Consider the following 26,791-nt stretch of genomic DNA (forward strand, 5'->3'; position numbering starts at 1 on the left):
CCCGTGTTGACATCCGCAACGGCAGGCGACAGCAAAGCGCAGGCGCGTCGCCGAACCCAGCGAAGAATCGCCGCGCCTCGTGAACGCGCACGGCGACACCAATCCGCTAGATTAGAGGAGGCGCGCGCACGCACAGGCGGCGCATAGTTTCTCCAAACAAAAACTATTGTGCGTTTTCACGCGTTTGGAGGGGTTTCGCTTTTAATCCGGGACCGGGGACGCACGGTCTGTGAGGACTGCGATCGCGCCGGAGATACAAACATTTTATCCGCCTATTGTCAGACTTTATTTAAAGAGAAAGGACTAGATGTTTTTACGGATCAAACCCACGAAACTCCGAGGAACAACAACAACCTCATGACTTACCTGGAACGGATTTATTCGACTCAAGATCGCCTTTAGACCATCGCGCGCAGTGGATTAATGCATTTTAACGGTTTATTTTTTATTTTGAAAATGTGATTTTTCTGGACTCCAGCTCTTAGAGCGCGCGACAGCTAGAACCAGCAATTGTCTTTGTCTGTGCATTATTGCATTGAAGTGCGGATCGCTAAATGACTGCTACACCTCAAGCTCTCCAATCATAACGTGCAAAGACGAACATGTCAACACCATTTCCTGATTAGACAAGAGACCGAATAGTGTTGGATCGCAATGGGAACGCAATAGCGGTTGCGTTCATTTTAGCCCCGTTTAGACATCAATCGCGCGAAATCTCCCCTTCGTCGACCGACCGGAGAAAGACACCGGCTATGTCCTTCTTTAATTTCCGAAAAATCTTTAAACTGGGCGCAGAGAAGAAGAAGAAACAATATGATCACGTGCACAGGGACTCAAATCCCGAGGAAATCTGGGAGATTGTGGGAGAACTGGGGGACGGAGCCTTCGGAAAGGTGTTCAAGGTACAATAAAACCGACCAAAACGATCAGTCTCATCTTGCTGTAGTAGTTGATATACGTCTGGACGCCGTTAGTTTTCTTATTTAGGGATGGCCTGCGTTTAACCGCCCTGTCGATGTGCGTCTAAATCGCACGCGCGCTGATAAAAGTTGCTGAAATCTTTTGATGTCGACACTTAAACATCATCATCATCATCATCCGTCGCGTAACCCAGGGCTGTCGTTCACGTGACCTCGTCCCGCAGTCTTCCGGTCCCGTTCCCCCGAACGCCGTCTCCGTCGCGAGGCTCTCTTTAGTTTGTTAGGGCGATTAGGAGGTTAGCTCGAAAAGGTCACGACCTCTGCGTACAGTCAAACACGCAGATGCGTCGCTTTTTCGGCGGCAGAATGCGCTGCAAAAACCGCCGCACGTTTCGTTCGCGTAACAAACGGCAGACTTTGACCTGGTTAATTTTTCACTACTGAATCACGCTGGCTCCTAAATGCTTCAGATTACCGGTCATTTGCGAAAGCCGTGTATTGTTCCGTGACCTTCATATGGCTGTGCTGCCGAAAGTCTCTGATTACCGCGAATGACACTGAATGGGGTTTCCGTCGAGTCGACCTCAGGAGTCTAATTAATAGTTTCTTTCCCCCCTCATTGTTTTGCTAGTTATTAAAAGAGATTAGCCTGTGTGTGTATGTCACTCCTGTACTTCAGGGGGGCCTGGTGTAATAATAAACAATAACCTAATAACAAAATAAACAATAACGTCAGCCATTTTTCATTCTCATCACTAACAAGATGTTCGCTGCTTTGTTTAATGTAAACCCTACGAATGGGTTGCTTGGATGAATGTTTATTGTTTTAGGGGGCTGAACTTTTCCTTTTCTTTTTATCCAGGCTCAAAACAAGCAGACTGGCATTTTTGCTGCTGCGAAGGTGATCGACACCAAAAGCGAAGATGAGCTCGAGGACTACATGGTGGAGATCGACATCCTGGCGTCGTGCGATCATCACAATATCGTCAGGCTGCTCGACGCGTTTTACTACGAGAGCAAGCTGTGGGTGAGTGTGGGTTTGGGTTCGCGTTTCGTGGCTGAGCAGGTTTCGTTTGGATTGTGTTTTCTGCCGCAATGGTTTGAAATCATCAAAAGCTTGTTGTTTGGCCCATATTGATGTTTAAAGTGAATCTGCTTCGTATTGCATGGTGATTAGATGGTCTTCACCCTTGTTTTCTGCAAGAAAAGACGTTGGAGAAAGGAATGGGAGGCGATTCTGCATGCTTACTAGTTGTCTTGAGATGTTTCCTTCCTGCGCAGTGGATGTTTACAACAAGGTTGCAGTGGCCTCAGACAGCTTTCAGGTCATTTCAGTCCAGCTTTACTTCAGTATGGTCATTAGAAACTTGGAGGTCCAAATAATAAGATCATGCACTAATGTTTATTTTTTTAATTAGAATTTATTTATATTTTAAAAATTACACTAATGGCCCCAAACATATATATATATATATATATATATATTAATAATTTTAAATAGAAATACATATAAAATTATTATTATTAATAATAATAATTCTTATTAATATACATTTATTATTATTATTATACACATTTCTATGTATTATTATTATTATTAATAATAATAATAATAATAATTATTATTATTATTATATTTATATTATTTTGCTATAATAAGTATTTTTACTGTCTTATCATAAATTCAGTAATCATAAAAAAAATCATGAAAAATTAATGGCAGTACAAAAATACTATTTTTCGCACTACTACAATTTACAAGTTTGGGGTTGGTCAGAATCTTTTAAATGTTTTTATAACAAGTCTCTTTCTTACCTGAGGTATGTTCATTTGATCAAAAATACAATATGAACAATAACAAAAAACTATGTAATTACATCTGTAATTAACGTATGTACTTACATTTATAATTACCCTATTAACCCATCCCCTATACCTTAACCTACCGTTAAACCTACCCATACCACCTAACATGTCCCTAACCTAACCAGTATCCCACGTCAATAGCAGCAAAACTATGTATGAACAAAATATGAACACAATAAGTACATTGTACTGATTATTTGATGTAAGGACATTGTAGTTAAGTTCACTAAATTGTTTTGCAAAATGATTACTGTCACTATTATTTAATTTTATTTATTTTAAAATACATGTTAAAATAACTGTAGGTTCAGCTGTTTTTCAGCATTACTCCCGTCTTCAGTGTCACATGATCCTTCAGAAATTCAGTCTTAATATCTTAGAAACATTTCTGATTATTTTCAGCTGTTGTGCTGTTTAATATTTCTGTTATTCAGGTTTCAATGATTAAAAAAAGTTCAAAAGAACAGCATTTATTTTAAATAGCAAATAATATAAAAGAAATTTCATGTCACTGCTGAAAATTAAAAAAAAAAAAGTAATTGATGGCAAACTTTTGAACGCAAAGCAATTATTTTTATTAAAAATAAAATTTTATATTTAATTCTATATTTGTATGTACTGTGTATATTAATTATGTATATATAATATACTATGTATATATAAACACAAACACACACACACACACACACACATATATATATATATATATATACGCACACATATTGGTATCTAATATTTTCTATAGAAATCTAATATACTTTCCCATAATGTATATATGTATTTATATATACATAATAAATATACACAGTACACTAATAGGATATAAATAGAAACTTGTATTTTGAATGTGGTTAATCATATTGCAGCCCTATAATATACAATTAAAATGATTTGTTAAATGCTGAATTGTCAGTGTCATACTTGCCAGAAAATTTAAGGGCCTTCAAATGAAGCTCTATTTTCAGTAAAATATGGCTTATTGTTTAGGTTGATTTGAAAGGGAATATGACCTGGACATGTTCTTCAAACGTTTCATCAGAGTTACCAGAAAAGCAAGTCTTCGAATCAAGGTCACAGCATTTTCTCACAGTGAGCACAGGCATGAATGCTCAATTGTTAGTTTACCTCTCCGTTTTCTTCATCTGCTTCATTGTGCACCGAACAATGTGTACTGGGAGAGGTGTGCGTTTTTTACTCTGATCCTGCAGGAAATAGACTGATATCAGCCTCACCCATTTCCGTACGTAGATATAGGAGGGCTTTGATTTAGCCGTGATTCAAGGAAACGGATTATTCATCGGCCGTTTATAGCTTAGGTGCCTTTCAGTAGTCATTTCGGTTACATATTAGTAGAAAAGCTTACGCAACATCAATATCAGATGCCGTTTGGTTTGATATTGTGCAGTATGCAATGGCATTTAGGTGTTTTTAAGTGTTTGCATGCAAATCGGGGCCTCTCTACGTGGTATGCATGTGAGACGTAATAGAAATCCAGACACTGGGATCAATGGGAATAAACAGAATCCTGTACTTCAGAGTTGTAAAGAAGTCTGAGTATGGCCATTGTAGCTCTGAGACCGAATGAGCACACTGTGTAGGCTGTTGTGTTCTCACTGCCGTCAGTCTCTAAACCAACATGTCACCCACAGTGACACGGCGCTCGAGAGAATGAATAACTCTGATTGTTCTGAGTGCTGCATCAGGAGTGTGTGACGGTCAGACGTCTTTAAAGCTTCGTTATTTTCAAAATATATGCATATTTGCGTTGCCACCCGTGACTGATGCAGGAAACCCAGTTGTTGTTCAATAGTGACTACGTGAGCAATCCCTAGCACTACCTGCCCATCCTCTCCAGATGACCCCAGCCCTGACCCCTCCATCCGCCTGCTGTTCACGGAAACTCTCCCGTTCTAATCCTATTAGGACAGAAAGGACTCAATTCTAACGTGCAGAAAGCCTCCTCGTGCTCATACAGGCCTCTCTCTCGATCCCGTTATGTCATTCCCCATATTGAGAAGCAAGAAAAGCCTTCAAGACTCGGCAGCCTCGGTGACCAATCACAGCCCTGCGAAGTGAGCCGTTTTGTAATAACGCGTTGTAGTGTTTCCAGGTTTGTATGTTGTTAAACCCGGAGTTCTGATTTGATCCGTTGATTCGCCACAAACTCTGAAAGAGAGTTCTAGATGTAGTTGTTTGGGCCCATGCGCACAAAACGAGTCGAATGAACAGTTGCTCTCTGAATGAGTGTTTTTAAACCACCGGCTGCATGTAGGTGCGTTCGTGACAATAGGATAAACAGATTTGTCTGCTAAACACAATGCTGCTATTGTGTCCAGGTGAACGTTGGGAAATAAAGACAGTGCGCTAATCTCGGTCGGTCTGTTTTGTGCGGTGTAATGTAAGCAGCCGTGCTTTTGTAAACCGTGACTGTGTTTTTGGGAAGGACCCAGTTTTATGTTCTCGATGTTTCTGTGCGCAGATCCTGATAGAGTTCTGCGCCGGAGGAGCCATCGACGCCGTCATGCTCGGTGAGTTCACGCGAAGCGCATCGGGAAAAGGTCACTTATAACAACCAGTTCCTCGTCATTAGTCAAAAACATATTTAATTCTTAAAGGCCAGGGTGAGCTTTAACTGCACATTGGTTATTCACACTGGTTGATTTCATTTGTTTTGTAGAATGAGGGTCAGCTTATGTTTTTGGAAATTAATGCTTTTATTTATCAAAGATGCATTAAATTGATCAAAAGAGTAAAGTAAAGAGTAACAGTAAAGACTTTTGTGATATTACAGAAGATTTCTATTGCAAATAAATGCTTTTTTAAAACTTCATATTCACCAAAGAAACACACTTTTCACAGTACAACTTTTGAGATATATATATATATATATATATATATATATATATATATATATAGATAGATAGATAGATATATATATATATATATATATATATATATATATGCAGAAAATTTAGCTTTATATATCAAAGAAATAAATGTGATTATTATTCAAATATATTAAAATAAAAATAATTTTAAATTATAATAATGTTTTCCAATATTACTGAAATGAAGCTTAGCTATATATCATATATATATATATATTCATATATATATAATATATATATTATATATATATATATATATATATATATATATATATATATATATATATATATATATATATTTATTGAAACACCATTTAAAAAATAAAAACAAAGAAAAAAATAATGGTCCCTAAAACAGTAAGGGTTCCAAAGTAAGAGTTGACCTGTCTACCCTAAAATGAATGAGCTTAATTTTGACTGAAATTAGCTAGGTGAGTCAAATGTTGATTCGCCTACTGCTTGGACTGATTCAGTGAGTCAAGTACACATCAAGCTGATTTAAACTGGTCACTCCTGGGAATGACAGTTTGGGAATGATTCATTGCAAGAACCGACTTGTGAGAAAATATTATATTAATGGTATATGCAAACGTTTTCCTCTTCATACGTGTGTGTGTGTGTGTGTGTGTGTGTGTGTGTGTGTGTGTTTAGAGCTGGAAAGGCCCCTGACGGAGCCACAGATCAGGGTGGTTTGTAAACAGACTCTGGATGCTCTTCAGTATCTGCATGACAACAAGGTGATCCACAGAGACCTGAAGGCTGGAAACATCCTGCTGACCCTCGACGGAGACGTCAAACTGGGTGAGTGGGGTTACAGGGAGCGTTTAGAGGGTCCATGAGCAAGTGTTTTTAGCTACATAAAACCCAGTGCAGCGGGAGACGGGCAGTTTTACGTAATAACACAGTGGAGAGACACCGAGAGGAACTGAAGAGGGTCATTTACATGCCAGACTAAACCGCAGCTAAAATAAACTTTACGTCATTGACCAGATGTAAATGTGATGCTGGGTTGTGAAACTACTGAATGGCGACAGCAAAAAATCATAAGCATTGTTTACTTTGCATATAGGTAGCACAAGCACAATATTTTCGTTGTTTTTTTAGCGGACTTTGGAGTGTCTGCCAAGAACACAAAGACCGTCCAGCGAAGAGACTCCTTCATCGGCACTCCTTACTGGCAAGTTGAGAGTTTCAGAAAATGAAACTACTTGTACTTACTCATACTGACATACTGACACGTTTCTATCGGTCTGTTTTGTTCAGGATGGCTCCAGAGGTTGTGATGTGCGAGACATCTAAGGACAGGCCGTATGACTATAAGGCTGATATCTGGTCTCTAGGAATCACTCTGATCGAGCTGGCCCAGGTCGAACCGCCCAACCATGAGATGAACCCAATGAGAGTTCTGCTCAAGATCGCCAAAGCTGACCCGCCTACTCTCCAGCAGCCTTCAAAATGGTACGAAACCCAGTGATTTGTATGTACAGTATGATACAGACCGTTTTTTTTTTGTTTTTTTTTTTTAAACCATAAAACCAATCTTAATTAGCAACTATATTCGTAGCAATAACCAAAAATGTGCATATTAAGTATGCACGTCCCATGAAGATATTTTGTAAATTGTACGCTGTAAAAAACAGTGGTATGCTTTGCTAAAAACTTCATTTGGACAACTTTAAAGGTGATATTTCTCTCTATTTTTTTTTTTTTTTTTCAATTTATTCATTTTGTTTTCACCCTCAAATTCCAGATTTTCAAATACAGATAGTTGTACCTCACTTATGTATTCAAAACTTATTAGTAAAACTATAAGGGTACATCTGAATAAATACATGATGTATAAATCTTAGTAAAAAAAAAAAAAGGATCCTCATGACTAGTTTGGTCACAGAAATTCTATAGAATATGCATTATAGTAGTAGTTTTAATGCATTAATTATGCATATATGTAATTCACTAATGAAAATAAAAGTGTTGGTAATGTATGTTTATGAGAATAATTTTAACAACAGTTATATTATAAATTATAATGTATTGTTCATTGCTACAGCTTATGTTTTATAATGCACTAAAAACATGACAAACAAACCTTTAAACCTATGAATTTTATAATTCATAAAATTATTTATGAAATTACATTACAATCATTATTAAATACTTTCAGAATTCATTATACATAAAGGCTTTAAGTAAATGTTACTATTTATATTTTGCTGAGCCAACAAGCTTCAAGATGGCATTTTACATTTTTTATTAAAATAAATATTAATAATAAAAATATTTAGTATAAGTAAATTGTTGTTGTAAAATTTATGTAATTTTATTTTAACTTTTCAAAAAAAAAATCACTGATTTGTCGTCATCTGAAAAATGAAACACTCAAATGCGTGAAATAAATTTTGTAGACAAATGATTATGCATTTAATTGATTTATTTTCAATTTAGAATTTTTAACCCTTGTTTTATTTCAGAGTAATAATGTAATGTCTTCTCTCTGCGTCCTTCTTCAGGTCTCCTGAGTTTAATGACTTCCTGAAACATTCGCTGGATAAGAACGTGGACAACAGGTGGAGCACAGCACAACTTCTTCAGGTGAATTGACTTGATTTTCAACACTTATAATCTTAAGACGGCATCCACACAACCTTGCCTTAACCTAAATCAGTATAGCAGCATCCGCTCGGTGTAAAAGCCCCTTGTTTACCATCACCCTGCTCTGCTGCTCCTCCACCTGCTGCTCCAGGTGGCTTTTCTTGCCGCATGAATCAGCAGCTGTTCATTTAGACGTTTGTCTGTGTCAAGCACATTCTGCACCAGCCTTCATCCTAAGAACTGACGTCAGCAAAGCAGATTTTCTTTCCGAGGCTTTAAGTAGGCCAGCCCTAGCGCTGACGGCGAGCATATGCACACACGCGCACTTACGAGCGCTAAAAGCTGCAGTTAGAGGCTGAATGGGGTTGAAAATACAGAACTCAGGCTTTCCTCCAATTAAGGTGATCATATTAAAGAAGCTTCACATTCTCAGACCAGCTATAGACTGTCTGCAGCAGGTCTCAAAGCCAAGGAAGGTAAGAAATTGAGACTAGGATCTTCATGGGACATTGATTTTGCTGTGCTCGTTTTCCTCTTGTCTGCTGAACACTTGAGTTTCGGGCATTTCCTGTTTGGCCTATCTTTTGACAATGCAATAAATCTTAATGGTGCTAAATTAGGCCTTATTTTTTTAATGCCAAACGGTGATGCACAGTATATCATTATTATATTTATAATTCTGCTAGATGAAGTTCTTGGCCACCTTAACGTATTGGTTTGATTGTGGAGGCTCATTTTTACATTTAAAAATAAGTAAAAAATTTGCATCTGTTGAGCATTTAATTTAACACAAATAATTTAATGGCCCTGTTTCTTTTTTTCTTTATACTTGGTCCCAGTTTAAATAGGCTTCAAAATGATACGAGACAAAGGTTGATTCATGTAAAATGTTTTTTCATTTTCTTTCTTTATTTTAATTTTTTTTTTTACATTTGACTGAATTTGTTTCTAAAGATCTTTTAAAAACACAAATTTATTAGTACAGTAATTTAATGCTCGTTACATGTAATCTTTAGCAAATCTCAAAATTGTAAATTTTTCATATTGCAAATTTTGTACAATTTTGCATGAAAAATTGTGTTTTATTTAAATTTAAATCCAATAGATTTTACACACATAGTGTATTTAAAAAAAAAAAGACATGTATTTGTGTATATAATTGTATAATTTATCTATAAATATATTTTATATATAAACAAAATATGTTTCTTAAATATACACGTGTGTGTGTTATTAAAGAAACATAATAAATACAGAGTATGCACACAGATTATGTTCACAAAAACTTATTTTGGATAATAGGAGTTACAATCAATGATTTGACAGCACTAGTTGTTTTATTATCATTTACTTAATTTTTTATGATCCACAAATTGTAAGTAAATCAGATAAAATTTAAAATTGCATATTAAATAAATTGGATGATGCTCGCCTTAAAGAGTTTATCTGGACCAGACTAATCTGACTTTTTTCTTCATGTTCAACTTATTACTGTCTTGTTAATATTTGCATGTAACTTTAAGGTTTACTGTAGTAAAGGTGGTTTCCTTCATCTGTGCAGCACCCGTTCGTGAGTAGAGTGACCGACAGCCGACCCCTGCGGGAGCTCATCGCTGAGGCCAAGGCAGAGGTCACAGAGGAGATAGAGGACCTGAAGGAGGAAGAGGAGGAAGAAGACCATGAAGGAAACCTGGTAAGAGATTATAGGCACTGCTACAAATTTAGAACACTTTTCAGAGAAAGATTAAACCTGGATGAATATTCAGCGTACTACACAGCAGCAAGTTTTTCCTTTCCTATTTTGCGAACACGTTTAAAATGATCTTTCACTTTAGCTGCTTCCTGGACACAAACGCGCACCATCTGACGTTAGCGTTGGAAGCTCTGAAGACGAGAAGCTTCCACAGTCGCCATCCACCTTGGAGTCTGTTCCTGAGAAGATCGAGGAGGTCGCTACACCCAAACTGCCAGATAATAATGGTATAACTGAAATAAAGAAGGAGGAAGAACCTCTGAAGGTTGGCGAGAACCACATTAAGGACGTAACAGAACCTGGATCTAAGGAACAAGCTGTGGAAGTGTCTTCAAAGGAATCTCAAGAACCTAAAGCTGAAGAGAATCCTGTAGAACCAGAGACTCCTGCTGATACTGTAGTCCAAACAGAGGAGCAGAGAGCCAAACCTGATGGAGAGAAACTGGAAGAGGAAAAGGTGGCGGTGGGCAATGGGGAACTCATAAAGGAAGAGTCTGCATCAGACATTTCTTCATTGGAGACACCAACAGAACCTGTTAAACAAGCTGTGCCTGATGAACCTATTCCAACATCTCCACTGAAAGAAGAGGAGAGTGTTGAGGAAAAGGTGAAACCTGAACTGGTGGAGAAAGCAAGCCCAGTGAAGCCCAGGTATGTGAAGAAGGAGGACTCAGACTCTGGGATCAGTTCTTCAGCTGACAGCAGCAGCATAGACCTGAATTTATCCATCTCCAGCTTCATTAGCAAATCCAAGGAGCCAGGAACCGTCTCTCAGCAGGTGAGAAACACCTACTTACACTAGTTTTGTGATCTAGCAAGAATCATAGTTTTTCATTGGAGCCTCTGATGTGAATTATAGTTTTGTTTGCATGGTCTGATCCTTTTTTTATTAAAATCAAATCAAACAGTTAATTAAATCAGTTCAAAACCGTTGAAATGATTTGCTCATGTTGTCACTCAGAAATGTTTCAGGCTTTATTTATTTATTACCCGAGTAGTAACATTTAAGATTTCTAAACCTATAGACAGAATGAAAATCGCAAAAAATATATTTTAATAATTAATTAATTAATTTTGTGGACATTTAGTAAAAAAAAAAGACATGCCAGTTGTTTGTTTGCTTATTTGTTACTCCGTTCAAGTTAAACATTTAAAAAAATGCTTTATGCTTCAGTGGCTATTCAGCCAAACTACATGTTACTGAAGAAAAAAAAAATACTGAAATAAATTTGAATTTGATTTGGTTTGAGTATCATGAATACTGCGCTATATGTCATGCATTTTTAATTTTTTTATTTTCCAAATAAATAATATTTTACATGTCTCTAGGACAACAAGAGGCAGAAAAAGACTCTGAAAAAGACACGCAAGTTCATCGTGGATGGTGTGGAAGTGAGCGTAACAACATCCAAGATCATCACGGACAATGACACCAAAAGCGAGGAGATGAGATTCCTCCGGTGAGATATCAGCTGCTTAACCGCCGGGAGATTTTCATCTTTGATTCATGTTTGCATCATATTTGCATTCATTTGGAAATGACTTTAGCTCTGCCTGTTTCATGTCGTGGTAAAACTTTTATGGTAAAAGCATTTGCCTCTTCTGCTTGTAACAACATCACACAAAGAGCTAGTGGCCTTGAGTGTTCAGTCGTCACTTTACAGATGAAAGCCTTATATTCCAACGCCAGATGTTCTAAAAGAAAAATAAGCTTAGTGATGCTTCCTGTTCCTGCCTGGATGTGCATCCTGTTAGACTGGATAGTGCCGTTTCTACTTTTAATCAGCGTTTGTAGGTGAATTTATTTGATTCCATAAATGGCAAAATAAAATGTCATATGAAGGTAGTTTAAATACTGTGCAAAATAAAGGTCACTTAAAAAAAAATGTACATGTTTAAAATATTTAGTCTTATTCCACTTATAAATAACTTTTTATGTAATGGAAGGTTTCCATGGTACTTCATGGACTGATAAATGCAATTTTTATGTTAGATCGGTGCAAAATGAGAGTAAAATGTTTGTGTTTCAGGCGTCAGGAGCTGAGGGAACTGAGGCTTCTTCAGAAAGAGGAGCAGAGAGCCCAACAGCAGCTCAGCAACAAACTCCAGCAGCAGAGAGAGCAGATCTACAAACGCTTCGAGCAGGAAGTCTCGGTGAGCAAGCACAAAGACATTAAGATCCGAATCACTGTTTCATTGCTGTAACTGGATCATCAGTTCAGGTTTTTGGTAAAGTTAACTTTAAGTCTCCTCTTTATTCGTCAAGGCACTTGAATGCTGATACAGTTATACACTAGTTTTTGTCATGGGTAAAAAAAAAAGCTTCTCAGCAAACATTTTTCATCACAGTTTTCATTAAAGGAATAGTTCACCCAAAAATGAAAATTAGCCCATATTTTACTCACCCCAAAGTCATCCTAGATGTATATGACTTTCTTCTTTCAGACAAACACAGAAGTTTTTAAAAACTTAGCTTTCCAAGCTTGGTAATGCAGCCATTATTTTTAAGCTCCGTATATTGGATATATCTGCCAGTACTGCGGCGTAAAACTTATCACATGTCCTCTGAAGCAGATTGCGAAGAAGTTCTGGCTTTTTGGCTCACCGATGACTCGGCGTACTATGCAACTTATTTCTATATCTCCACTCCACTCCGCTTTATCGTTTCCGTTTTCTTGACTTGTCAGAGTAAGAAGCGTCAGTATGATACGGAGGTGGAGAATATGGAGCGGCAGCAGAAACAGACCATCGAGCGTCTGGAGCAGGATCACACCGAGCGCCTCAGAGACGAGGCCAAACGCATCAAAGCTGAGCAGGACAAGGAGCTTTCCAAGTTTCAGAGCACGCTCAAGAACCGCAAGAAAGAGGTAAGGGTTTTCCAGAAGATGAATACTGCTGTTGATTTGGAATAATGGTGTGAGCTCATCTCTCTGATTGCTTTTGATGTGCCTTCAGCTAAATAAAAATGACGTTGCCTGAGCTTCATCCTGTAAAATCCACCCAAATCTTCTTTATTTTCCCTCTCTGACCCCTCCTGAGTGCAGGAGCTCTCACCTAAACATGTGATCATCCTGAAACATATTAGGGAGGATTTAATACAAACTCCTTGTGAGGAGGTAAAATCCAAAAACATCTTTCCTGAAGTTTTCCACTGCTAGGGTTTTCTAGACGAGGCACATTTTGACTGTTTTTAGTTTGTGTAGTGATATTTCTTTCAGATCTGTTCTTTTTTTTTTTTTTGATTCCTGTGTTGTTTGTTTGCACGGCACTAAGAATGTATAGTATATTAAAAGAAGGTGGCACTTCTGGTTATGTGGTGCATGTTACACGAGCACAACGGTGTGTTTGCGTTGTATTGAAATGTATTCAGATGCGTTTGTTCATACAGTTTAAGTATGAATCCGATATGTGTGCCTCAACTGACAATAGCTCACAGGATGTACCTCGTCTTCTGTTAACAGCGTTATCTTATGACATTTTTAATGTAATTTTTTGACATAAATACCAACATTAACACCAAACTGCCAAACTGCAAACTTTTATCGGCTCAATATTCATCAAGATTATATATTTTTTTTAACAAATCAGCATTTGTTTTAAATATGTTTAATCACATTAGAGGAATGTGATTTGCAGTTAAAGTCAAGAGAGGTTCACTTTTTTTCTGTTTTGCTTCCGTTCTCTTTTTTTCCCCAGAACGCGCCCTTTCTGTTTTTTTGTCTTGTCTTTCTTGTCTTTTTTTCCTGGTTTCTGAAGTTCTGTATGCGTGCGTTTATAGGAGCAGGAGTTTCTTCAGAAGCAGCAGCAGGATCTGGACAGCGCTCTGAAGAAGATCATTCAGCAGCACAAGCACGAGCTGGCCACTATCGAGAGAGACTGTCTCAACAACAAGCAGCAGCTCCTGAGAGGTCAGTATTAGCGCAAGTCTCATCCCAACTCTTCATTTACAGCTTCTGCAGCGTCAGCAGTTCATTACGGTTCTCTAATGCTTGCCATGTGGTCTGGTCCGATCCTGCTGTTAAACGCAAGACCATGGCGTCTGCTCCATACGACCTCCTCAGGGTTTTTTTTTAGAGGCTCCTACTGCAAAGAAAGTCGAATGTAATTCCTACTTGAAATCTGTTCAGGTTTGCACATTTGTTTACACACCTCTACATGCAAACATCGGTAGACTTCAGAGTATTTTGGGCGTTAAACTTTTACGGTTAAATATTTGGTCCTGGGTATTAGAGAGGAAATATATGCTACTGTTAAAGGAATATCCATTTTTCATATTGTATGCTATGTTATGACGCCTGAAATCGGTTCTTGCAGCACGAGAAGCAGCTATGTGGGAGCTGGAAGAGCGCCACCTACAGGAAAAACACCAGTTGCACAAACAGCAGTTGAAAGATCAGTACTTCATGCAACGTCACCAGCTGCTTAAAAGACACGAGAAGGTTACTTCACAGATCTGTCTTATATAATCTCTTTTGCTAGCAGCTATTGGCGAGAAATTAGTTTTTTACTCTAAATGTTCTTCTGTATAGGAAATGGAGCAGATGCATAGGTATAACCAGCGTCTGATGGAGGAGATGAAAAACAAACAGACGCAGGAGAGGACCAGACTGCCTAAGATCCAGCGCAGTGATGCCAAGACCCGCATGGCCATGTTCAAAAAGAGTCTGCGCATCACGACCACAGGGGTCACGCCGGAACTGGAACGTGAGAGGGTCAAACAGGTCAGAGGTCAATAGATATTATAGAAATATATAAAGTCATTATTGCAAGATGAGCTCAGAGCACTATTATATATCCAATATTGCTGGTCACCAATTGAAATATCTATTATTGGTCCATAATATTGTATATTTGTTATATGTAGTGCATCCCTGAATATTACAACCTATTGCGCAGATGATTTGTGTTGTCAATATTGTATATTTGTGTGGCCAATGAGCAGTTTGCAGCCCAGGAGGAGAAGAGACAAAAGAACGAGCGCCACCATCAGCACCAGAAACATGAGGCTCAGATGAGAGACCTGCAGACGCAGTGTGACGCCAACGTCAGGGAGCTACAGCAGCTGCAGGTACACACTTGAACCAAAGGGGAGAGACAGTACGTTTTTATGAAATGGCTACTATGTCATAAAAACAAAAAGTCAAAGTGTTCTCCGTGTGCTTCAGAATGAGAAGTGCCATCTGTTGATTGAGCATGAGACTCAGAAGCTGAAGGAGCTGGATGAGGAGCACAGCGCAGAGCTCAAGGACTGGAGAGAGAAACTCAGACCCCGCAAGAAGGTACCACTCACTAGTCATAGCTCTGAATAGATGAACTAATTATACATTTATAAACACTTAAGACTTTAACACAAAATGAGTCTATAATGATGGTCTATGAAAAGACTTCGCGTAATGCTTCATCCACACCTCTAGGTGTCAGTATATGCTAAGGTTTCATGTTTTTGACATCAAACGACTCATTTCAGTGCTTCAGAGTTGACTGTAGCTTCACACACACTGCGCTTTCAGATTTAAAACTGCGGGATGTTTTCGTTCACTTAGAGCTGCGCATGAAAGGTCATTTTCAAAAACCCATCCCTTTAGGACCAGCAAAAACAAAAAAGTGCGCCTTTGCTATTCAACACCCCAGTCGTGTTAAGAAGGTTCAATTAGTGCGTTTACCGAAAACCCTTCTGCACGCAGGCCCTCGAGGAAGAGTTCACCCGTAAGCTGCAGGAACAGGAAATGTTCTTCAAAATGAGCGGGGAGTCTGCATGCCTTAACCCCTCCAACCAGAGCCGGATCTCGAAGTTCTACCCCGTCCCGAGCGTCCACTCCACCGGGTTTTAACGCACGCTTTCACACTACAAGCACATCGTGACTGAACCTCTGCTGCCTTGTTCACTCTGACCCCTGATGTCAGGCAGAACGAAGGAGGGACTTCGTTGTTCCACTAATATACGGAGTTGTTTTTTTAAATTAAAAGTGGATTTTCAGTGTGTGGATTCCCTAAACATTTCAACAATGGTTTATAATGTGATTACATGTGCTACTAAATTGATCTTTTTTTTTCTTTCGAATCAGTGTCTTACTGATGTGGTTTACTGTAGCGTTTTTAAGGATTAGATCTGCTTACATGAAATGACTGTTCAGCTTCGGGCTAATTGACTTGCACTAAACTAAGCGAATGATTTAACCACCAATGGTGATAACATTTTTGATGGAGGTGTTCTTGGAGGTGTTGTAACATATCAGCCACACTGTATGCAAATATCCTGACGCCACTGTGGTTTAAAGCGCGTTTGCGCGTGCACTGCTATGCAATGTGAACATGCAGCCGAACGAAATCGCCTCCACCATCATTATTATCTGTGAACCTCAAAGCAAGAGAGCTTCTGCATATTGTCCATGCTACTCATGCTCCTCAAAAACACCAAATGGTTTTTCGATTACGTGCGTTTTAGTTCTCTCGGACATCTCTAGAGTGCGTTAGTGTACTTTTCAGTCAAAGGAGGGGTTTGTCCTGTAAACCGATGTACTTTAACCAGTCAGGTGTTCTTTTATTCTTGTATATCGTAGCACATTTTATTAGTAATAGATACTTTTCATCTCAGCTTAGTTTGAAACGTGTTTACTGCATTTACATTCGCGCCGTCGATCAAACGATCAAAGCAACATTTTAAATCTGTGAAAAAAGGCAGATTGTCATTGTGATCGCCTGAGAGCATCGCTGTATGTGTTTGATTTGTACAGAGAGTGCTGTGCACCTTCTGGTAAAGGAAGTCCTCGCTCGTTTCGTTCACTATGCCTGTTTGCATTTGATTTTGAGGTCGTCTTCATTTTTTCCAAGCATTTTCAACTCGTGAGGTAAAGTTAGCAGCATAACAGTTTGTACTGTGTTTGTGTCAAAGATCAAGTCGTTGTGATTTATAGGAAGCTGCTGTAATTAAAACATTTGTGGTGAACACGTGTCTGTTCCTGAAGGTTACTGCAAGCCACGATTTTACAAAAAAAAAAAAATCTTTATTCTCAATTTAAATCACGTTTGAGTCTGACGCAAGCATTTTAACAGCAGAAAATGACAAAAAGTACAATTTAAAGCACGCCCCCAGATTACATGTAAACCATTCATGCAAAAAAAAAAAAAAAAAAAAACATTATGAAATACTAGAAACTGGCATCATAAAGTGAATGAATTTGATCACGTAAATATAGCTTTTTAAAATCAAATCTAAAGTAAAGACTAAATATGTACATGTCTTAGCTGCTAAAGGCACGCTAGCTAAACAATTGTGCTCCTCCTTTTCCTGCGCCTGACATACGAAGCATCACCTGGAAGGAAATAAGGTTGGTTATGACATTTATCAGGGAAAAAAAACCTTAATTTATGTATTTCTTAAACCGATATATACCCCTCTCTCCCTTTTGTCCTTTCATTCCTGGGTTGCCTGGAAAGCCTGGCTGACCTCGTATACCTACGAGTCCTGGAGTGCGGAAACGTAAAATGAATCGAAACATAAATTAAAAACATATTCTGTTGCTTTCATGTTTCAATTTGTGATAATTTTGCACTGATAAGGGACAACACCAACTACGAAAACATGCTATTACACGAACAATTTATACACACCATGGTATCTCAACGTATTTATACTGTCATTATTATGCAATCAAAATGACAATTATTCTTCGATGATATCAAGTTACTTTAATTTACAGTGTTTTCACCAAAAAATAAAAAGGATTTATGCTGATATCATCCAAAACCACACTTTGTCATGGGTGTTTCCAAACATTAGGAGGTCAGTGTGCTTACAAAATAATACATGTGAACCATAATCTGAAGGGGGACGTTTTTAAATTGTACCGATTAAAATAAAAATTTCTATAATAATGGATCAGGCGACAAAAGGTTTTTTTTTTAGCGAACCATTGATCATGCTGATAAACCAAGGCCTTAGAAATGTGCTCATCTCGCATTATACAGTATGCTTTAAGTTTACTGACGGCTCTCAGTTAAATAATTTTCTATATTTGAAATTGAAAAAGCTTAAAGATTTAAAAACAGAATTGAGAATTAATGTGTTTGTCAAAACGATATAGGCCTAAAATAACATTCAACAAAATAATAAACTTCAGTTCATTAAAACTATGTCAGTAATGCATAAACAGAATAGATTTGTATGTCGTTTGTATGGATTTGTCTCTTTGTAAACAGGACCGTCACCCTGACGTGAACATCATATGGGACTGTGATACGTACCTCTCAGTCCTGGTGGTCCAGGGTATCCTAGATCCCCTTTCTGCCCTGGTGGTCCAATCATATGGTTCTCTGTAGAAACAGTCAATAGCAATTAAAACCATGCATAGTAAATATGTACTTTTTTTTTTTTTTTTTAAGTTCCATCATGCCTCTGATGTAGTCCATGATCGCTGTCATATTGGAGGAAGAAAATTCTACACTGATTCCTGGAGGTCCAGGGGCTCCACGGTTTCCTTTCGGTCCAGGTAATCCAGGGGCTCCAGAGGGTCCAGGGAATCCAGTGGCTCCACGGGGTCCAAATTCTACACCGTGTGGACCATTCTGGAAATCTACAAGGCCAAGAGCTGTGAAAAACACACACATATAAGAATCAATAGAATTCCCACATCTGCATCTGCCCGTGTCTTGTTCTTGTTCTCGAGGCTGTCACATGAAGTATAGCTTACACTTGGTGTAATCTGAAAGCTTTTTAGCGATGACTGCGTAATCCAAATTCTCTTCAGGGCTTGGGTGACCTGCAAAAGTCAAGTCACATTTATTTATTTATTTATTTATTTATTTAACACAGTGTTAAACAGGATAGTGACAGATTCAATCACTCAAGAATCTCTGAAGAAGATTGTAATGTAATTGTTCAGCTCAAGTAATCTCATCCGATAAACAAGCCACCAATGAACCAATAAGCGAGACTTTAGATGAAATACAGCTAGCAAAACACTCTTTTTACTTTTGATATACTCCTGAGGCTCTGCACGGATTTGCTGTTGATTTTCATTAGCGGCGTAAGACACTATTCCTCCAGCGCTTCCTGGTGGTCCTTGAGGTCCTGGGGGGCCAGGAGGTCCTGGCAGACCTCTGAAATCACCATCTTAAAAGGGATATCAAATCATTTTAATATAAGCTGTTCCTATATAAAATTAAGCTAGTAACATCAGTGGTTAACAGATTTTTTTTTTTTTTTTTTAAATACATTTGGTCACCCACATCCTGAACGTTTCAGTCTTGCTATTGAAAAAACTTTAAATGAAGAAACTTTACATTTTAACAGACCACTGTTTTTAGCAGCACATTAGAATGATTTCTGAAGTATCATGTGACAATGAAAACTGAAGCAACGATGCTGAAAATTCAGCTTTGCATCACAGGAAAAATGTGCATTTTACAGTATATTTAAAGACAAAAGATTTATTTTAAATTGTAATAATATGTCACAATATTACTGTATTTTTGTCAGTCGTTGTGAGCATAAGAGACTAAAAAAAAAGACTAAAAAAAAAGAGACTAAAAGAGAGACTAAAAAAAGAGACTAAAAAAATCATATTGACTGTTGTATGTTACAGGAATTGTATCTGGACCCTATGACCCAGGTCCTACCGTTCATCAGACTTAGCACTCGTCCAGCAACTTCCTGAGTGTTAAAGCCATATCCACTTGGTGCACCTGGGAGCCCTGGGGGACCTGGAGGACCGATCAGGTACTGCCTCACCTCATCTCCTGAATATCACCAAAGAATGTGTGGATGCACCAAAATGTTTTATAAAGCACATAAGTTATATTTGTTTTGTCTGAAAAATAAGCACACGTTTAACACTCACTTTGAAGGTATTCAATAACACGGTTAGCCAGCGAATCTTCAGAGCCTGATCCTGGAGGTCCTGGTGGTCCAGGTGGGCCTGGAGGTCCGCTCAGGTAATCTCTGATGGGTTCACCTAAAGAGAACATGAAATAACACAGTGACGGACCCATTTATCTCTATAAAGTGTCTTTTCTAGTAGCGCCAAATGGAACTAAAACTTGTAAAGGATATATCAATACAAGACTAAATCAAGTTCAGTTAAACTAATGAGGTTTTGTTAAACCCCACTTTACATTATCTGTTTAACTGAACGTGTTTTAGTCCAGATTTGTGGACATGAACTAACTGAGTGGAAAGGTTTCCTTAATTTAAGTTCACTGAACAACATGTTGGTGACAGCTAATATTGAGTTCTTAAAGAGATAGTGAAAAAAAAATTCTGTTGTCATTTTTTCAGTTGTCTTTCTAATCCTGTATGACCATAGAAGCTATTGCGAAGAATGTTGATTACTAAAATGTTTAATTTCAGACTGACTTCCATTGAATGGGCCAAAAATAAAATGGAAGTCAGTTTGCTCACCAACTTTCTTTGAAATCTTCTTTTACAGTATGTTTCACAATTATTAATTTCTAAGCGAGCTGTGCCTTTAAGGCAGTGGTTTTCGATTCTGTTCCTCGGCACCCACTGCTTTCCACATTTTGCATGTCTCCCTCATCTGACACACTCATTTGAGTTCATGGAGCTCTTTCCCAATGATCTGATGATCTGAATCAGGTGTGTAAAGTAGGGAGACTAGCAAAATGTGTATAGCAGTGGATCCCGAGGAGCAGGATTGAAAGCCACTGCTTTAAGGTATACTGTGTGGCAAAATAAAATAAAAACTATAATAGAAACTGCAAAATATTCTTTTAAACATACTTCTGAGGTAGTCTGATATCTGCTGAACAACATCTGGTGAGCCACCATCTGATGAACCGGGTGCTCCGGGAGGCCCTGGGGGTCCAGGTGGACCAGGTGGTCCCGGAGCGCTTCTGGATCCTCCACCTTATAAAAACAATTAATTGAAACTCTCTTCTTTATTTAATAAATGGTTCATGTCACTGCAGCTATTGAATCAATGGACCTGTTTACCTACCGTAGGAATATCCTGGAATGCCAGGGGCCCCTGGGACTCCGGCATCACCTTTGGTTTTAATAATAAAAAGGTGCAATTAAACAAATGTAGAAATGCTAATTCTGTTTACATTTGCATTTGTATTACTGTAAAAAGAGACATTTTTTTATTGTACCTTTTGGACCTTCTGGCCCCATGGGACCCATGGGTCCTTGTGGTCCCTGTGGTCCCGGTGGGCCCTCGGAACCTTGTTCTCCACGTGGTCCTGGTGACCCTGGCTGTCCGGGAATACCTGGATTCATTGTACAACAATGTATACTTTCCAGTCAGCTACTATAAAACAGTGTATAATATATATATATAATTTTTATTTTATTTATGTGAATTTGAATGACTAACCAATTCCAGGTTCTCCAGGTAATCCAGGCTGGCCTTGAGTAAAGTAAGATCAAAGAGAAATTTGCATTTAATCCAAAAATGTCAAAATGATTATTATATACTGTGTGTGTGCATGATTGAATGTGACGATCTTACCAGGGAAACCTTGAGGGCCAATATCACCTGAACAGAAGACATTAAACATTAAAATTCACAGGGGCCACATGTCTCAAGAAAAAAAAAAAAATCTTTTTCTATCTACCTTGTGATCCTTTTGGTCCAACAGGTCCAGCAGGCCCAGGTGGTCCAGCAAAGAAGGTTTCTGATTGATGACAAAAACCACAGTCAGATCACCTTCATACCATAATTTAAGATCTCAAATGCTAATACAGTATGTATAGAAAATAAAAGTATACCTGAAGTGGGTACAAAGCTTCCCGGTTCACCTTTTTCACCAGGAGGACCAGGTTGACCGACACCTATGCAAAAACAAAATTAAAAATCAATACCGTAACAGTATAGAAATGATGTCTGGATATAATCAGATTCAATAACTATGTACCTGGTTTTCCATCATTCCCAGGTGGTCCGGGTGGACCAGGTGGGCCAGGAGGGCCAGGTTCAGAAGCAGCTTTCTCTGTTGTGTGTCATAAAGGTAAATTAATGATATAAAATCAGTTATAATGTCCATTTTAAAAGTGAACACACTCACTTTCTGCTCTTTCAGAGACTCCAGGCTTCCCATCTTCTCCTCTGTCCCCTTTATCCCCCTTTGAACCTATAGAGATTTACATGTCAGGAAACCAAAACTTTGTGATTTCAGGCTTTTTGTTTTACAGAAAAAAAAAATCCCCTTACCGGGTGTACCAGGAAGACCAGCAGGACCAATAGGGCCTTAGGTTTAAAAATAAATATTAACATGAACATACTGCAGTTGAATTTATTTCTTTCATTTAATCCTGAATGTATCTGAGATAATCTATGATGAGCTTCATGACACCTGATAGTCCAGGCGGTCCAGCAGGACCTGGAGCTCCAGCAGGTCCAGGGGGTCCAGGTACTCCCACAGTGTTAGTATTAGAGCCTGCATGATGATAAATGCTGTCACTATCAAATGAGCCAGATTATTGTTATTAACCAATTGACTAAAAAAATGATAATTTGTGTATCCTCACCAGCAGAAATGATTCTTCCGGGTTCACCAGGGTCACCTAAAGAGACAACATCATGCATATGTGTGTGTGTGTGTGTATATATACTGTATATATATATCACTACTACCTAAATAAACTTCAATCATCATGTTACAGTATTAAGTTGAATTGAATTAAGATGAAAAAAAATGTAATACCTTTAGCTCCTGGCTGGCCCGGAGTACCTGGCAAACCTATATTAATGTAACATAACTTAATGCAATGTAATATAATAAGAATAAATAATTAAAGTTAACTTGTCAGTGTCTGCAATTAAAAAAAAGCTAGGTATGTTTGGTTATGTCTGCAGGTGAGAACAAATGAAATCAAACCTGGCGGCCCTTGAAGTCCTGGTGTGCCTGTGTAAAAAAACACTTTCTTTACATGGTTTGCATTAACAGTTATGTTTAAAATGCATGAAAAACAAAAATAAACTTTTTATTCATGGTGCGAAATTCTTAGTGTGAGATATTTTCATTTATACCTGGTATTCCTGCATCTCCAGGAGGTCCTGAGGGTCCCCGAGCTCCAGGCAAACCGATCGGTCCTTGATCCCCTTGAATTTAAATGAAGGACAAATTTACAGGATGCATACACAGACTAATATTTTCCCAAGGTTTAGTTTTAGAATGACCTCGAATTCCTTTAACACCATCTGGCCCAGGAGCACCTTAGGAAAATAAAATATTATATGAATATATCTTATATGTTGAATATATGTTGCTTGATATGTTGATACAGGTTTTCTTTTACTCAGGTTTTATTTCTGTGATGAAACCTACCTGCTGATCCTTTAGGACCTTTCTCACCAGGAGGCCCTGCTGGTCCGACCTGACCCGGCTCACCTGGCCAAAAATATTACATTTTGTGATGCTAAAATACATACCACTATGACTTTGTACAGCAATATATATATATATATATATATATATATATATATATATATATATATATATATATATATATATATATATATATTTATATGTGTGTGAGTAGATAACTCACCAGTGGCACCACGTGGTCCTCTCTCTCCATGATCACCTTAATTAGTAATAAAGACAATGTAATCATAATCATAAGCATGAACGCTTAGATACATGTAAAACAGCTTTACTAGAATACCCAATGTATCACTGGCTTCTACTGACCTTTGACTCCAGCTGGTCCAGCAGGTCCTTTGTCACCTAAAAATGATTTTAAAAAAATACAGTTCGCATGGAATTGTCAAAAGGGGAAATGTTTAGAAAATGTGCATTTACCCTTGGGTCCAGGATCACCAGAATCTCCACGGAAGCCTTGGGGTCCGGGAGCTCCCTGTAGACCCGGTATGCCTTGTGCACCTGCATCACCTGCAGCGACAAAACCCCTCAAAAATTATAGGTCCATCTTAAAAAATAACTTAGGTCCTGTGTGTATCTATTTGTCTGTTACCAGAGTAATTTTACATACTGTACTGATGTGCCTCTGCTTGTTTTTCACTTTGTCTGTGAGTAGATGTTCTTACCTTTGGGTCCCATAGGGCCTGGGGGTCCTGCTAGCCCAGGTGCACCAACATCACCGGATGAGCCTGAAGAGCAAACAAAGAGCAAGTCACTTTTTAAATATTTCACAGCCTTCTTATCAACGTTACAATATAGTAACAAAATAACAACAATACAATAACAAAATAGTAGCAACAATCATGAAAGTGGTATCACCTTTTTCTCCTTTCTCTCCAAATCCTGAGGGTCCTGGTTCTCCTCTGGGACCCGCTGGCCCCTCTCGACCTCTCGGCCCAGGTAAACCATCATTTCCTGATTCACCTGTGAATAATACACACAAGCAGATGTTTAGGCCTGAATCATATATATATGACATAAGTCCAGTGTCTCTGCCTTGTACCTGCACTTCCTTTGGGTCCTCGAGGACCTTCCTGTCCAGGGTGACCAATGAGACCAGGAGGACCTGGAAAGATGGCGTCCATTAATTTAGTTTACTATTTTAGGCTTTTCCTAAAAGAACATATGAAATCTATATCCTTTATTCAAATAATCCGGTAAAAAAGAATTACCTGGAATTCCAGGAAACCCTGTATCACCTGTAAAAGTATTTGTAATATTATTGTAACATTTTTATAATATTTATAATAATAATAATATGTATCATTGTATCAGATTCTTATAAAATTTTATATAAAGGTCATTGCACGCTAAAAAATAAATACCTTTCACTCCAGGAGGTCCTTGGTCACCTTGAATGACATGAGTATCAGTAAAATGTGTGTATAAGTAAAAATGCATGAAGTCATTTTCATTCTGTATTTCTCCAGATTTTTCTATTGAATGCATTTATCTGTAAGTGTTACCTTTAGGCCCAGGTTCTCCTCTGTCACCCTTAAGCGAAGTGGCCAGTGAAGCTATAATGAAATCATAAAAATATATCAATGTTTTGATAACTGACTGGGTAGCTCTATCACATGTTTAGCATGAATAATACCTCTGATGATGTCTGATTGAAGTTCGGATCTGAGAATCTGTTGGATGGTCCTCTGCAGAACCACAGGGTCTTGTGCAGCAGAAGCTGAACCCAGGTTTATAGTGTTATCGGCTCGGACGCCAGGGACGCGCTCAGCATATGAAGACTCTAGCGGATCAATGATGTTGACAGCCGGAGTTGCGGATAAACGGCTGGTTCGAGCAGAAGCTGCTTTTTCTCCACCATCAATAGCGTTCATACGAGCCTTCAGCTTCCGGACCTCCTCACCTAGACAGAGGAATGTTTGTTTTGAAGTACAAACTACATCAGCTGGTCTAAAATAATGCGATGAGACATAAAGTACCCAGTGCGATGAGACCACAGAGGAGTCCGAGTAGAAGGAGGAGACCTAAAATCAGCGCAAGAAGCCACTTCCACCACGAGCAGCAGGAACAGAATCCTAGTCCTGCGCCGTCACACTCATCTGTGCGGATCTCTGTTGTAATGTGAGAATATGAGATTAGACTATGAACAAAAACTAGATCCGACAGGCCATCACTGCTGAATGAATTGATGTGTATCAAAGATTTTTTTGTAATATTTGCACGTCTTTAGGACATCTACCTGCATAGGTTGCCTTGTCTTTTGTTGAGGCTCTGGAAGCTGAAAGCCCATAAATTGTACAGAATTTAAGGAGGATTTTTATATTACTTAATATACAGTAAGTGACTTTATCTGAATGTACCAGTAACCGTTGAGTCAATAGTGCTGGAGATCATCTTTTTCTCCCTCTTGAGTGAATCCTCAGAATCTGTTATATATAAAAAATGTAGTCAAAAATACATTTCTTCTAAAAGAAATTAGATTAAAACATTACTATCTCTCTGTCATATATATATATATATATATATATATATATATATATATATCTTTTTTTTTTTTTTTTTTTTAGAAATCTTTTGTAATGTTATTAAGGTCTTTACTGTAACTTTTGATCAATTTAATATGTCCTTTCTGAATAAATATATTATTTTATCTCAAAGACCTTTCCAAATGTTTAAACTGTAGTGTATATTTAGCTATTTTAATGTTTTCCTAATTGAATCACTTATTTAAGATAATTAATAACTATATATTTAGCAAAAATAAAAAAAAATAAAGTCAGATGTAAAATGTAGTAGTCTACCTGCTCCAGCACTGGTGGTGGAAGTGATGAACTGTTTTCCAGTGTTTTTGGACATGATCAGTCGCTCGGTCTCTTTCTTAGCCGCTACGTTTTCTTTTCCAATCGTAATAAACTTGCCATCTCTCACAAACACATCATCAGCTGTGATAGGGCTGCTGGGAACGGCTGGGAATGCGACGCGAAAAAAGAACAAACTTGGTAACGTTGCAATGTTTTAATCTTACACATTATTAGGTTTAATTGTTTTTACTAGTAACAGTGGTGGCCAGTCCAGCGCTGCCCATATTCTTCTGCCCCCCATACACTGGAAGTACAAACAGGCGCAATCAGTCTCTAGCTGCAGTTACTTGCACGCACTGCATCAGTTTGCTATGTAGAGGCATGTTTGAGTTTACCTGGGCCAGCACTAATTCCATTAATCATGAGAGCGCCACCGGATGTCGACAGGTTATTATGCATCCCATAAACTGAGAAAAACAGAAACACGGAGGGAAGCCATCAACACAAGAGCAGCTAACACGATACACTCTCTCACAATTATGTATGAACAAATGCTCTTATTCAAAGCTTATTCAAAGTTTCAGGTAATAACGTTCTCATCATTCATGGAAGGTTTAACTGAAATGT

The 26,791-nt window shown here is 38.2% G+C and overlaps 2 protein-coding genes across 5 annotated transcripts in view; one reads left to right on the forward strand and one right to left on the reverse strand.

Annotated features, from left to right (window-relative positions):
- Positions 1-16,965, forward strand: slkb (STE20-like kinase b). 3 transcript variants are annotated; one of them, XM_043237524.1, is made up of 19 exons: positions 89-902; positions 1,783-1,947; positions 5,266-5,314; positions 6,326-6,475; positions 6,779-6,851; positions 6,938-7,132; positions 8,185-8,266; positions 9,828-9,959; positions 10,102-10,797; positions 11,349-11,479; positions 12,050-12,173; positions 12,707-12,886; positions 13,064-13,135; positions 13,798-13,927; positions 14,334-14,458; positions 14,549-14,740; positions 14,962-15,087; positions 15,185-15,298; positions 15,704-16,965. In XM_043237524.1, exons 1-19 carry the CDS (start codon positions 753-755, stop codon positions 15,848-15,850), a joined length of 3,033 nt encoding a protein of 1,010 aa, XP_043093459.1. In that variant the 5' UTR covers positions 89-752; the 3' UTR covers positions 15,851-16,965. The 3 variants fall into 3 exon arrangements, with proteins under 3 accessions (XP_043093475.1, XP_043093459.1, XP_043093469.1); XM_043237534.1 differs by lacking the exon at positions 13,064-13,135 and having other exon boundaries at positions 94-902; XM_043237540.1 differs by lacking the exons at positions 13,064-13,135; positions 14,962-15,087; positions 15,185-15,298; positions 15,704-16,965 and having other exon boundaries at positions 1-902; positions 13,716-13,927; positions 14,549-14,690.
- Positions 16,074-26,791, reverse strand: part of col17a1a (collagen, type XVII, alpha 1a) — a 16,196-nt gene continuing 5,478 nt past the window's right edge. For both annotated transcript variants that reach the window (XM_043237513.1, XM_043237511.1), the window contains exons 12-52: positions 26,560-26,631; positions 26,415-26,468; positions 26,165-26,329; positions 25,724-25,789; positions 25,603-25,641; positions 25,343-25,474; positions 25,000-25,266; positions 24,869-24,919; positions 24,728-24,754; positions 24,575-24,601; positions 24,406-24,468; positions 24,222-24,326; positions 24,029-24,091; positions 23,784-23,873; positions 23,673-23,708; positions 23,530-23,565; positions 23,307-23,369; positions 23,159-23,194; positions 23,009-23,080; positions 22,857-22,883; positions 22,683-22,718; positions 22,507-22,542; positions 22,332-22,415; positions 22,190-22,225; positions 22,044-22,109; positions 21,894-21,968; positions 21,748-21,810; positions 21,594-21,653; positions 21,488-21,514; positions 21,353-21,385; positions 21,129-21,245; positions 20,975-21,022; positions 20,758-20,883; positions 19,859-19,972; positions 19,638-19,757; positions 18,991-19,131; positions 18,710-18,778; positions 18,413-18,607; positions 18,264-18,332; positions 17,413-17,484; positions 16,074-17,332 (exon numbers count right to left, since the gene is read on the reverse strand). In XM_043237513.1, coding sequence (XP_043093448.1) covers positions 17,283-17,332; positions 17,413-17,484; positions 18,264-18,332; positions 18,413-18,607; positions 18,710-18,778; positions 18,991-19,131; positions 19,638-19,757; positions 19,859-19,972; positions 20,758-20,883; positions 20,975-21,022; positions 21,129-21,245; positions 21,353-21,385; positions 21,488-21,514; positions 21,594-21,653; positions 21,748-21,810; positions 21,894-21,968; positions 22,044-22,109; positions 22,190-22,225; positions 22,332-22,415; positions 22,507-22,542; positions 22,683-22,718; positions 22,857-22,883; positions 23,009-23,080; positions 23,159-23,194; positions 23,307-23,369; positions 23,530-23,565; positions 23,673-23,708; positions 23,784-23,873; positions 24,029-24,091; positions 24,222-24,326; positions 24,406-24,468; positions 24,575-24,601; positions 24,728-24,754; positions 24,869-24,919; positions 25,000-25,266; positions 25,343-25,474; positions 25,603-25,641; positions 25,724-25,789; positions 26,165-26,329; positions 26,415-26,468; positions 26,560-26,631 — 3,128 coding nt within the window. In that variant the 3' untranslated portion in view covers positions 16,074-17,282. The remainder of the gene's footprint in view (positions 17,333-17,412; positions 17,485-18,263; positions 18,333-18,412; positions 18,608-18,709; positions 18,779-18,990; positions 19,132-19,637; positions 19,758-19,858; positions 19,973-20,757; positions 20,884-20,974; positions 21,023-21,128; positions 21,246-21,352; positions 21,386-21,487; positions 21,515-21,593; positions 21,654-21,747; positions 21,811-21,893; positions 21,969-22,043; positions 22,110-22,189; positions 22,226-22,331; positions 22,416-22,506; positions 22,543-22,682; positions 22,719-22,856; positions 22,884-23,008; positions 23,081-23,158; positions 23,195-23,306; positions 23,370-23,529; positions 23,566-23,672; positions 23,709-23,783; positions 23,874-24,028; positions 24,092-24,221; positions 24,327-24,405; positions 24,469-24,574; positions 24,602-24,727; positions 24,755-24,868; positions 24,920-24,999; positions 25,267-25,342; positions 25,475-25,602; positions 25,642-25,723; positions 25,790-26,164; positions 26,330-26,414; positions 26,469-26,559; positions 26,632-26,791) is intronic.

Source organism: Puntigrus tetrazona, chromosome 1 (assembly GCF_018831695.1).
Source record: "Puntigrus tetrazona isolate hp1 chromosome 1, ASM1883169v1, whole genome shotgun sequence".
Taxonomy (NCBI): Eukaryota; Metazoa; Chordata; class Actinopteri; order Cypriniformes; family Cyprinidae; genus Puntigrus; species Puntigrus tetrazona.